The sequence below is a fragment of the Epinephelus moara genome, chromosome 1 (genome assembly GCF_006386435.1).
Source record: "Epinephelus moara isolate mb chromosome 1, YSFRI_EMoa_1.0, whole genome shotgun sequence".
NCBI lineage: Eukaryota > Metazoa > Chordata > Actinopteri > Perciformes > Serranidae > Epinephelus > Epinephelus moara.
In genome coordinates this window covers 3,787,442-3,801,244 of record NC_065506.1, presented here as the reverse complement: position 1 = coordinate 3,801,244, position 13,803 = coordinate 3,787,442, and the positions used below count along the sequence as shown (strand labels likewise).

At 41.0% G+C, this 13,803-nt stretch overlaps 1 protein-coding gene across 2 annotated transcripts in view; it reads left to right on the top strand.

Moving 5' to 3' along the window:
- Positions 1-10,749, top strand: part of serinc4 (serine incorporator 4) — a 34,291-nt gene extending 23,542 nt beyond the window's left edge. For both annotated transcript variants that reach the window (XM_050041400.1, XM_050041410.1), the window contains exons 6-7: positions 8,735-8,946; positions 10,437-10,749. In XM_050041400.1, coding sequence (XP_049897357.1) covers positions 8,735-8,946; positions 10,437-10,606 — 382 coding nt within the window. In that variant the 3' untranslated portion in view covers positions 10,607-10,749. The remainder of the gene's footprint in view (positions 1-8,734; positions 8,947-10,436) is intronic.
- Positions 10,750-13,803: the final 3,054 nt, after the last annotated feature.

The window sequence follows — 13,803 nt, the reverse complement described above, 5'->3', positions numbered from 1 at the left end:
CCCCGTTAAAGGGTTTTTTTGGGGGAGTTTTTCCTTATCCGCTGCGAGGGTCATAAGGACAGAGGGATGTCGTATGCTGTAAAGCCCTGTGAGGCAAATTGTGATTTGTGATATTGGGCTTTATAAATAAAATTGATTGATTGATTGATGTCTGTGGACAGTGGAAGAGAGCCAGACACAGCCCACACTGACACAGGGTTAGGATTAGATAGCTGGAGAGGTGCCAGTTCACCTCCTGGGCACTGCCGAGGTGCCCCTGAGCAAGGCACTGAACCCCCCAACCGCTCGGAGCGCCTGTCATGGGCAGCCCACTCTGACATCTCTCCACTTAGTGCATGTATAGGTCCAGTTTGTGCATGTGTGTTCGGACATGTGTGTAATTGACAACAGAGTGAAAAATTGAATTTCCCCTCAGGGATTAATAAAGTATATAAAATTAAATTAAATTAAAATTTCATTAAAATGTACATTTTATTCACTGTTACAAAAATAGTTGCTGATAAATACTCTGTTAACCAAGTAATCAATTAACTGACTTATCATTGCAACCTTCAATGAAACCCTTTTTTAAGAGTCAATACCAGTAAAAAGTTAGCAGATAAGGAGGAGGGTTGGATGGTGTATGGAGCTGTGGCAGTAAACACCCTGAAGGTACTGTATCAGCAGAGATACTGTGACGAGAGTCAGGTTAGATGGCCTCACTGTAAACGTGTTTGGAAGTGACTGGATATTCCTGTCAACTGGTAGTGACACAGCTGATGGATGAGCCACTAATGGTGAAGCATGGACAACACAGCTTATGACAATGACCTAATGCCTGTGCTGGAATGTAACTAAGTACATTTGTACTGTACTTAAGTACAATTTTTAGGTAATTGTACTTATGTGAATATTTCCATTTTATGGAAATAAATAATACATTATAGTAGCAGTAGTGATACAAAATAAATAATAAAAAAATAAGTGACGTAAAATTATAGGTTAACATACCCAATAGTATATAACATAGTTTAAATTAGCTGCACCAATATTAAATGCAATATGCAGTATTAAAGTGATTAACACATTATCAATTATAATCCAAAAATATAATATGTATTGTTCTGAATATTATTCCTATTTACTTTTGTACTTTTGGTAGTATATTTTGATGCTTACTAAATACTTTTGAACTTTTACTTAAAAATATGAATGCAAGATTTTCATTTGTTTCAAAGTATTTCTACACTGTGATGTTACTACTTTTACTTAAAGGTCTAGTGAGTAGGATTCAGGGGCATCTATTGGCAGAAATCGTAAATAATATTTATGACTATGTTTTCCTTTTTGTATAATCACCTGAAAATAAGACTTGTTGTGTTTTTGTCACCTTAGAATGAGCCATTTATATCTACATAGGGAGCGAGTCCTACTGCACATAGTCCACCATGTTGTCTACAGCAGCCCAAAACAGACAAACCAAACACTGGCTCTAGATAGGGCCATTCATGTTTTTGCGTTAGTCTCCAAAGTTCTCCTTCATGCTTGGCATATGGTAAAGGATTCAGTTCTATTACTTCACTGCTAGATGCCACTAAAAGATCTGAGTACTTATTCAACCTCTGGCTAATGCTAGTAGGCCATCAGTGCTAAATGCTTTGTTTGTTTCTTTATTTGCTACTTTTTGCCACTTCTGTCTGTTTGTTTTTGTTTACTTGATGGCATCTCCTCCCTGGGTCTTCCCTGTCACGTCCTTATTCATTCAGCCAGACTCGTCTCCAGACATCCCGGATGTCATTTACTCTGTCCAGCTGTCGTGCCGTCATTGTCTCTCACCCTTGAACTCTGCTGTGACACGGCAGAGTTGTAGCTACAATAACTAAAATGATTTATTCACTTGGGGCCTTTTCCAAAACAAACACACAGTACTAACAATCCTCTTATTCCCTTTACACACTTACAGGCTGTATCTCCATTCTCAGTTTGCAGGTCAGAAGACAACCTGCTCCTATGTGTCTACTGTATATATTAGGGATCGACCGACATGGTTTTTTCAGAGCCCATGCCGATACCGATTATTGTAAAACAGAGATACCCATAGCAGATATTTACAACCGATATATGTCTGCTATAAAAATCATAGTTGACACAGAATTAAAAAAATAAACACTGACAAAGCACTACATTCAAATGCATTCAAGCATATTTATTCTGAGAACGTTTCCAATGACACAGTACAGAAAAAATATGTCGTAGTATAGTATGTCGTCCAAAATAATTAAAAAATAGTCATACAGTAGTATAGTATGTTGTCCAAAATCATGAAAAAACTTCATAGTATAGTATGTCGTCCAAAACCATGAAAGAAAAAATATAATATAGTATGTCGTCCAAAATCAATTAAAAAACCCCAATAAAAAAAAATAAATAAATAATAATAATAATGGTAATAAAATAAAATGAAATAAAATAAAATAAAGGAGGGCTCAATTAAAAGCCAGGCTAAAAAGGTAGGTCTTGAGTTTGCTTTTAAGAGCCTAGAGTGTTATGTGCAGGCAGTGAGAAGCACACCAGGGGCAATACAGCGCAGCTAAGGAAAACAAAACTGTATATCGGCATATCGGTGGAAAAAATCACTGATACTGATAACCCTAAAAATTCATAATATTGGCCCCGATAATCAGCCAGGCCGTGTGGATGCTACAGCAGCCACAGTATTGTTATCCAAATCTGTAAAAGCTCTGAAAAAACCATGTCGGTCAATCCCTAATATATACAGTAGACACATAGGAGCAGTTTGTCTTCTGACCTGCAAACCCAGAAGGGAGATACAGCCTGTAGCTGTGTAAAGGGAATAAGAGGATTGTTAGTACTGTGCGTTTGCTTTGGAAAAGGCCCCAAATGTTATTCCTACAGTTTCTTTATTATTTTTCTTCTTCCTTCCTTTTTTTGGTTTGCAACTACTTCAGCATACTTTGCGCTACAGAAACCGTTTCAACATCAAAACATTCAGCTCATTTATGCTATTATTACTTTATAAATTTCTACTATTGATACTTTTTATGATATTAAGCATTTTCAACATTTTTTTTGCCATTCAAAACAATGGAAAAAAACTTCAACACCTCTTCAACCCACTTCACTTAGAAATGCTACTGCTTCCGCATACTTTCCGCTGGAGACTTCATTCAAACTTTAAATATGTCACTAGAACTTCAGCTAATTAACTATAATTCAGCTCTTTGATATCTTCTACCATTTTTGAGTAATTGCAGGTTACATTTTATGCTTTTTTCAGACGTTTTCTGAGTTTATAATGGGTCTCTATGGGACAGGGCTAGAGCACGTGACATCATCGCCAGAGTGAGGAGCAGCTTTAAAATATTCAAAAGATTTCTGAACAAGTTGCTCCCATTCCCACAATTTTCACTCTACATACACAATTATACATCAAAATGTAGGAAAATTTGTGCTGGTCACAGAAATGTCCCCATGGAATAACTCACACTTACACATTTGGCTCAGTGAGCTCCCAAGTGAAGAGAGAGATGATTTTTTTCTCATTCACTCCCATGTAAACTGAGAGGAGAAATTTCTGGGGGCACCAGCTTTCTAACCCGTGACCAAAATCACATTTTTGACACCACAAACATAAAAAAGACATTCCTGCAGTTGGGAGAAGCTCATCTCTCTGGTGCTATCCTCATATTGATGATTGGACTTACGGTTTGGGCATAAAAGGGAGGAATTTGAGAGGGATTTAAATCCATTAAAAAGTGTCTGCTCTCTGACTTACTCTCTGCTCCACTACAGGTGTCCCTCATTAATCACCATGACAACAACCACTAACACACAAACTCACAGACATATTGGTGTGTGCGTGTCTAAATCTTAGATTTTAAAAAATGCCACTTTAAACAGCATGTAAACATTATATATCCATGTTAGCTGTCTGTCATGTGCTATTACAGCTTTTCCTACTAATACTCAATCAATCAATCAATCAATCAATCAATCAATCAATTTTACTTAGAAAGCCCAATATCACAAATCACAATTTGCCTCACAGGGCTTTACAGCATACGACATCCCTCTGTCCTTAGGACCCTCGCAGCGGATAAGGAAAACTCCCCCCAAAAAAACCTTTAATGGGGGAAAAAATGATATAAACCTCAGGAAGAGCAACTGAGGAGGGATCCCTCTTCCAGGATAGACAGACATGCAATAGATGTCATACAGAACAGATCAACATGATAAATTAACAGTAATCTGTATGACACAATGAGACAGAAAGAGAGACAGATACAGAGAGAGATGCAGGACAGATGGTAATGACAGTAGCTTACAACAACATTAATTAAAGTAATAATATTATAATTCTAATTACGGCTATTGTGGTACAATATGTTGAAAGTATGTATTAATATCTGATAGTATACATATGTGACAATAATCATATGTGTACAATAACAGTAGAAGTATAGTACAGTGGATTAGCAGATAAATTGTGCACTTTTTGAAAAAAGCATGAAATTTCTACCATAGTTAGTACATACCATGAGGTTTATTTTCAGATGTGGAGGGAAGTCAGATTTGACCTCTAAGGCCCGGGAGAGGTCAAATCTGACCTCTTCCGCAGGAAATGCATTTTTCTAATTTATTTATTTTTCCTGCTCCAGCACTAAAATATCTGATTTCTCTTTACCAAGGGCTTCACAATGCAGCTGGTGGCCATGTGTAGCTCCAAACATATTTGCAAAATGTATTTATTAGAATTTATAACATTAAGCATGTTCAATTTAAAATTCTTACTTTGATGACTCCCAGCACTGCACCAATATCCATTTGAATTAAATTGCCTTTCTACAAATGTGGTTAACCTGTTAACTTAGGTTCGGGAGCAGAACCACGCCTCAACCACACCTCTAATCACCTGCCAAGCCTACTTATGCTGGGCCAACCCATCCTACCCCGTTTGTCTCAAGATTTCTCGAGCTCAGACAGACCGCGCGTCTCGCATAAACGCTTCACAGAGAAAACTTTCATTCAAACTAAGACAAAACGTAAAGATTGTCATAGTTACCCACCATGGATCCGGTACCGCAGATCTACCCGACCAATTCAGAGGCGATCCTTTCGATGATCCGTTCGACACCGGTCCACCAGACTCGCAGCAGCAACCAGAATGCAACCAAACACGCCGGCGTGGTCGCCTGCGTTCAGTGGTCAGCGTACCTCAGTCCCGGCGTCTCCATTCAAGCTCCGCCAACGAGAGCTCTCCGACTCCGACTCGGACCGCGGGGGTCCGCAGATCTCAGGCCTCCGCTCCTCCTTCAGCGAGGACCAGACACCGCGGGCACGGGCGTAGGAGCCAGCTCCAACCCTCTCCTCATCGGCAGCTGACCCCATCGCCTAGGCTTCCAGCTCCCGGCTCTTCACCACAGCCCACCCGTGGTGCGCCCTCATCTGCGAGATGGCAGTCTCCGCGTCCTCAAACTGAGCCCAATATCAGAGACTGGACCGTCACTCGCCTCCAACATTTCCTGCGGAGCGAGGGCATCCCATTTCACCGCAACGCCAACAAAGCCACACTTCTTCGACTGTATTCAGCCTCTATCAACGCAGCAACAGTCTCCATACCTCCCGCTCTTCCGGCTTCCTCACCCGTGGCCACCAACTGCTGGTGTCGTCAGGCGTGACGTCACAGGGCCGTCGCTGCCTCAGCCACAGCCTGCATCATCAGCCCCCTCTGGTGGGGGCCAGGTTGTATGTCCCCCTGTGCCTGCTCCCTCTGTTCCTGAATTCTCTCACATGATTTCAGCTTGCTTTTCATCCCTGTCTTCGCAGGCCTCACAAAATCCCTGTGCACATACATCCTTTCATCCCATCATCCCTTCCTCTACCCTTCCTTCAGCCATTCCCAGCAACACGGCTTCTGCTCCTCTTCCTCCAATAGCCAACGCAGCAGCAGGAGAGCCTCAGTCAGCAACTCAAGGGGTCCCACCACAGGCTAAACAACTCGGTGATGTCCAGCCTCCTCCTTCACTTCCAACTGGTCTATCCAAGCAGCTGGCCGCATACAGCAATTTAACCAGGGAATGTACTGGGGCACCCTTGACTCTGAACTCTACTGCCGCATATTCGCAGCCCGCACGTCCCTCTCCTGCGAGCTATGTGGAGCCCCTTCTCACCCTGCCACAGCATCTTCTTCTTCATGCAACACCACAGTCTTTAACCGCCTGTCAGACCAACTTGTACAGCACCTCAGCACCCCTGTTCAGGTAAATGTCCTTGCCACTGCTCTACAAAACCATCCTGATAGACAGCTTGTTCATTTTCTCATAGATGGCTTCACACATGGTTTTCATCCCGGTATGGCAGTTCTCCCTGACATTTCCCACGCCTGTCACAACCTCCAGTCTGCTCTCGCAGAACCTCACACTGTCGACACCCTGTTGGCTAAAGAGGTCAGAAAAGGATTCATGATAGGCCCGTTCGATATTCCTCCTTTTCCACTGTTCCGCATTAGCCCAATAGGTGTTGCCACTCGCAAATACTCTGGAAAAAAGAGGCTAATTATGGACCTATCTTCCCCACACGACTCACATTCCAAGCATCAACAGCGTCATTCCCAGTCCGGATTTCTCCATGCAATACGCAACCATGGACCATGCCATCACCCTCATTCGGTTAGCAGGACGTGGAGTTTGGCTTTCTAAAGCAGACATCACCAGCGCACTCAAACTTTTGCCCATTCATCCTGACTTCTGGCGTTTTTTCGGCGTTTGCTGGAAGGGGGCATATTATTTTTCTGTGTGCCTTACCTCTGGCTGCAAAAGCAGTCCTAAGATCTTCGATTCTCTTTCAGAAACCCTATGCTGGATCCTCACTAACAACCACAGGCTCCCTTACATTCTCCATCTTCTCGACGATTTTCTTGTCGTCACTCCACCATCCTCACCTCCTCGCCACGGGCTTAATACGCTCACTAACGCTTTCTCTGAACTCGGCATCCCTCTTTCCGAGGAGAAAACATCAGGACCCGGCACTTCCATTGAGTTCCTTGGCATCACCCTGGACTCAATTTCCTTCGAAGCATCTCTGCCCTTGGAGAAAATACAGCGCATCTCTCTGCTTCTGTCAAACTACCCCCTAGCAGACAGATGCACCAAACGCCAGCTGTTAGCCCTCCTTGGCCATCTCAATTATGCCATCCGCATAATCCCTCAAGCTAAATCTTTCTTGTTTCTTTTGTCTAAGGCTGCTGCCATTCCCTCTCTCCACGATAGGGTCATTCTGGACGATGCCTGCAAAATGGAAATGCGCATGTGGCTACATTTCCTATCTTCTTGGAATGGCATTTCCTTCTTCTACAGCGATTTCATCACCCAGCCTGAGGACATTCAACTTTTCACAGACGCGGCTCCCTCCACAGGTTTAGGCGGCTACTATGGAGGGGGATGGTTCGCCTCCGCTTGGCCCCCAGAGTTCGAATCCCTCAACTCAGAGTCCCGCTCTCCTTCCTAGTCCCGCTCTCCTTCCTCTGCACTTCACGAGCTGTATCCCATCATAATAGCTGCCATTCTTTGGGAGCATGAATGGTCTAGGAAGTCCATACTTATCCACTCCGATAACACCGCAGTCGTAGAGATCCTGAACAAAGGTCGATCTCATTCTTTAGCCATCATGCAGTTCCTGCGCAGACTCACCTTATTCTCAGCTCAACACCAGTTCATCCTCCGGGCAGCCCACGTTCCCGGTCATTACAACATCATTGCTGACTCATTGTCTCGCTTCTCGTTCCAGAAATTCAGACACTTGGCCCCAGAATCGGATCTTCACCCAACACCTATCCCACCGTTTTCAGCCACAATATTCAACTAGCTCCACAGCTGTCAAACCTCTCTCATGCTTCACAAGAAGCCATCCTTAACAGTCTTGCCCCAAGCACACTCTCAGCCAACCTAACTGGCTGGAATCGCTTCAAGGCATTTCACTCCACCTACCAGCTACCTTTTCCCTCTCTGGATGTCGTGTCCATCTGCAATTTCATCACCCATGCTCATTCCATCCAAAAAATACGGTCCTCCACCATCCAGTCCTACTTAGCAGGAATCACCTTCTTCATCAAACTCGTCACTGGCTTCCATTGTCCTTCAACCTCCCACTCTCACGTTACTATGTTAATAAAAGGCTTGCGTCTTCAATACATCCTCCCAGACCAGCCTAACAGATGACATCTTCCCTCTACCTCACCCACATCCATTCATCTATTCTCAACATTCAATAACTCCTGTATTTCATTAAACCTTTAAACAACATATTGTTGTGGCGTGGTTCTTGCTAGTGAAACAAGATTCAAGAAACACTATGCTTTACTTGTATTAAAAACTCCACACATCATGATTGTAAGTTGCAATCAGGCTCCATGAATTTTCCATGAAGTTTTTCTTTTTTCATTCACTTCTGAGTGCAGTAATTCCAGAGAAAACCAAGAAAACGCTCAAAAACTTGAAGAAATCCTGGATTTGCACCATAAATAAATCCCTTGTGGCCTACATTTATGACAATGTTCAATTTAATCTGCAGACAGGTTTTTCTGATATCAAACAACAATACTAAAAACATAACCGTCTGGTGAAAATAACATGATTCCTACACTTCCGGTGTGTTTCTCTGTGACACATCCAGGCAGAATGAATGTCAGTGTAGATGGATGTGGAACTGAACCCTCTCTCTGTCCTCTACCTCTTAGGTTGACCGGTGCAGCAGAAAACAAACGTTGGTATCTGGCAGTGATGTGCGCCACCCTCTTTTTTTACACTATCGCCACCATGGCCTTCACCTTCATGTACAAGTATTACACACACCCCATCGCCTGCCACTTCAACAAGGCCCTGCTGTGGATCAACCTGGGACTGTGCGGCCTCATGTCCTTCATTGCCATCACACCATGTGTGAAGCAGAGTGAGTTGATGAAACACACTTGTGTGTCTGTCATCGATTGTCAGCGGTGAAATAACACTTAGTCCATCTGCAGCTGTGCAAACATCCCCCTGTTGAAACCAGTGCTGCTGCAGATAATAATAATAATTAGATGTAAGCTAATATCATCTGTTTTTCCCTTTAAGAGCCAAACGCTGACTGCAGGCCGGCTCTGTCTGCACATGTCTGGGTTTTATCATTGAAACAGATGCTTACAGAGGGAAAGTAACAATGTACATTCATCTTCTTTACTTTAATATGATTTTGAAGTACTTGAGTATATCCATATGCTACTTCATACTGTCAGAAAAATAGTTACTTAGCAGATTATGATATATATATATATATATATGTATATATAATCAGCTAAGTAACTATTTTTCTATATATGTATATATATATATATATATATATATATATATATATATGTGTGTGTATATATATATATATATATATATATATATATATGTATATATATATATATATGTATATGTGTATATGTATATATGTATATATATGTCTCTCTCTCTCTCTCTCTCTCTCTATATATATATATATATATGTATATATATGTGGGTAACTTGCACATCTGTGAAGGCACTATGAACGCTGAAAGGTACATACAGGTTTTGGAGCAACATATGCAGCCATCCAGACAATGCCTTTTTCAGGGACGTTCCTGCTTATTCCAGTAAGATATCTAATTCAGAATGAGTGTATATTTACAAAAAAACAATAAAGGTTATTAGTTTGAACATTAAATATCTTGTCTATGGACTGTATTCAGTTAAATAAAGGTTGAACAGGATTTGTAAATCATTGCATTCTGTTTTTATTTACATGTTAAACAGTGTCCTAACTTTTTTTTTTTAATCAGGGTTGTATCTGCACATGGAAACTTTTTCAGAACTCAAAAAGAAAGTAAAAATCAGCCTTGTTTCTGCTTGATCACACAATTAACTTTAAAAATTATGTACATTTGCTGTTCAGAGTTCATTGTCAACCTTGGAAACAACAATTGAGAAAGTAGATTATATGAAAATATAAAACATTTCCAAGATTAGATATCAGGTTTCAACCCTGTAGAGGTAAAATATGTATATATCCAAATTAATTGAGATATTTTTTTCATGAATAAATGATTAAAGCTTATTATTTTTAGTTTTTTTTTTTTTTTTTACCAAACTGTAATGAAAGTAACAGATTCTTTTATCCTGATGTTTTAACAAAATAAACAGATAAATTCCTGAATTTTCATATAAATAGCTAAACCAAAAATAAGCCTACCCTATTTAAAATGTAAATATTTCACTTGAAAATCTAACTCTTTGAGAGGAACACTTTTTTCGAAATTCTTTTCATTATCAGAAGTTTTACTTTTGCACTGAGTACATGCATGTGTTTTGGGGTTATAGTAAGTGTGATACATTTCATTATGTATTCTGACTCTCTCCCTCTTTGTGTCTCTGCAGAGCAGCCTCGGTCGGGCCTCCTTCAGGCCTCCATCATCAGCTGTTATGTCATGTACCTCACTTTCTCTGCGCTGTCCAGCCGCCCGCCAGAGAAAGGTACGCTAACTTACCAGACAGAGCAGAAGCACAGTAACAGATCTCTGCAGCTCCACTGGCACACAGAACATTGAAATGTTGTTATTAATAACCCCCATTTTCCCCCCACAGAGAATTAGGCCCTGTTTAGACGACGGTTTCTCTAAAAACGGAAAAGTCTGTCCTTTGCGTTTTAAAAAACTTCTGCGATTATATGACGACGTTATTGAAATGATCCCCGTACACACGGAGCTGCAAAATCTACTGGAAATGCTGTAGTATGCACGCCAGGCAAATGGGTGGCAGTGTAAATTTGCAAAGCAACACCACAGTATGACGCCATGCGCCTGCGCTGAAGCGCCTTCCTCTACAACGTGGTGATTACAAACCAAAACAAAGAAGACACAATGACGAAAGCATGCACAAATAACTTTGGATGTTGTTTGTTTGTTTGGATGAGTTGCTACAGTAACAGATCTACACTTCACTTCGCAGCACAAACAGAGCTCGGCATTGTCGGTCGGCATGCCTGGTGACTGGAACTGTAATGTGCATGTGCGAAAAGTCTCCGTTTTCAGAGGAACTGCATATTGCAAGTTTACAGGACAACGGAAATGCTGCCGTTTCCAAAAAGTTGCACTCTGGAACCCGTTTTCAAAACGTTGCGTTTTCAGGCACCCTGCGTTTTCAGGCACCCAAAACGCCACTGTTGTGTAAACGATCAGCCAAAACACAACTAAAGTTTACAGTTTTCAGTTGAAATCGTTGTCGTATAAACGGGGCCTTATTACCTAACTCTGTGGTTCCCCTCAGCTCACCAGCATTTTTGCAACATTTAGCACCTTGTTTTGGTTTTACAGGCTACTGTTCTGGTTCACCCTCATCACTTTTCAGCTTCATTTCTTGGCTCAGCAGACAGTGGGAAAGTTCTGCTAAAATCATTGTATATCACCTGCCTACCTGTCTAGTAACACAAAGAACAACATTAATACTAAAAAGACTGCTAAAGCCTCATATTAGCTTTGTCTGACCATTTGCATTTTTGCTCTGGACAAGGACGTGGATTTTGTTCCCCATCTCTGACTATGGCTAGTATGGAGGAATGATAATGGCAAACAGTTACTTTCAGTGTAGACATGCATACTGCACTAGACTTGAAATAATTTGAGACTCTTCACCACAGCTCTCTCTGTGAAATAATTGAGAATTAGTTTGTCACTGACTTCATCAACCTGTCCTACTTAGACTTAGACACAATCCTATTTTAAAATCCTCTATAATTTGCCTTTTCTTTTCTCATAATGACTCACCTGTTGGCTCCAGGTAAGACAAAGAGCCTTCACATGACTGAGACATTAGTGCAGGGGTTTGTCAGAGGACCCCGTCTTATCCAGGGTTTACTGTATATCTTAATGGCACGCATGCAAATACACACACACACACACACACACACACACACACACACACACACACACACACACACACACACACACACACACAGATAATCCGGGATGAGATGTGCTCTGATACACTGACTGCTGGGCTGGTGTACTGTGGTGAGGGCAGACTGAAGGATATTTGTTTCACATTCCTCATGGATAACACATGAGTACAACCTGGCAGTGTCATTACATATGTTCTCAAACAGCCCTGTCCTGGTGAATGGATAAAGTACAATACACTGTTTAATTCTGCCAGTAAAGAGTCTGTTTTATTCAGCTCGGGAAAGGTCAGACAGGTCAAAAGCTTAAATAGAAAACACACGTTGAAACACAGTTCTAATATATTGTTGGATGTATTTTTCTTTTTCTGTACCTGAATTGGCCAGGAGTACAGCAGATTGGTATAGGCACAGATTTCCACCTTCTATGGCAGAAAAGGTTTCTGTGATGTAAAGCATCAACAGTCATCAATTTACTGATTCACAAAAGGAGTGCAACTCTCTCAACCCAATCTCCAGAATGCATGTTGGCATTTTACGTTTCTATAAACAACAAATATGTAACATTTGCATGCTATTGTGTAAGATTGTGTTGAAACATCTCATTTCTTTATGTTTCAACAGTGTTTGGGTTCACATGTGGTTATGTTTAGATACTGAGATTTATTGTTTGTTGCCCTCGAATGCTGCTCTGCAGTGGTCTGCAGCTTGGCAGCCATCTTGCCTGGGTGTCACAACACCTCACAATGTCAAATGCAGCTGTTATACATGCAATCAGTCACTTTAGAAACATTGATATGATATGTATGAAATGTACAAATCTAACGTATCTATGTTTTACAGAGATGTACAATGTCAACATTTTCTTCTGTTGACTGGGCTGTCTATAGCTGCCATTTTACAACAATCAACAATCATAAAGCAGAGAAGAGACAAATGTAGTCACGGAAGATGGACTTATTTGTAATGCAGCCACAGCACAGGTCTGGTTTTGAGTAAAGAGTTTGGTCATGTTCAAAGACTGCCTGTCTAATTTGCATACTCACATGCCAAACTAAAAGTTGTCTTCTACTATAATCAATAATGTAGCGTAATTATTAGGGCTGTATCTGACTCAGAATTATGTCAGTTGGATCACATTTGGCTGTTCAATACGAAAACTTGATAAGTCCTTTTTTTTTTATATAAAGTTTTAAGGTTTGAATGGGGCTCAGCGGGATGTTCAGTGGGACAGCTGCATTCACGCAATATAGCAAACAAGCTAACTGCAAACTTGCAAAATCTGCCTGGCCACACCCAGTTGGCGAAGCGCAGGTGCGCTGCGCCTCTGCCTCGCCCAGTCTGCGAAACTAGAGGCCAATTAATGAGCAATCCATTTACAAAACAGATGATAAGCAGCCTGAGATGTCTTCAGAAAAATAACTGCAATTTCAACAATATATCTCAGTTTTTCCACATTTCGTCAGTCTATTTTTCACTATTAGTCTAAATGTGCATTACAATTTACAGATCACAGTGGATCTAAAAATGCACAAAACATAAGTGCAAAAACATTCTGAAAACATTAACAATTAATGAACATGGTGTTTACAAAACAGATAATGAACAGCCTGAGATTCCTTAAGAAAAAATGTGCAATTTTAACTGTCTCCGTTTTTCTACATCCAGTCAGTCCACTACTCACAGTCATTACATGTGCATTTTTACATACATTTGTGCACCCTTCACCACACCAAACTAAAGTGGAAGCTGTTGAAGAAGTAGGTTGAGTTATCTCCTGCCTTACAGATCAAAAGGCAGTACCTTAGTAATAGATTCTTTGAACTAAAGCTGCAAATTGACAACATTTTG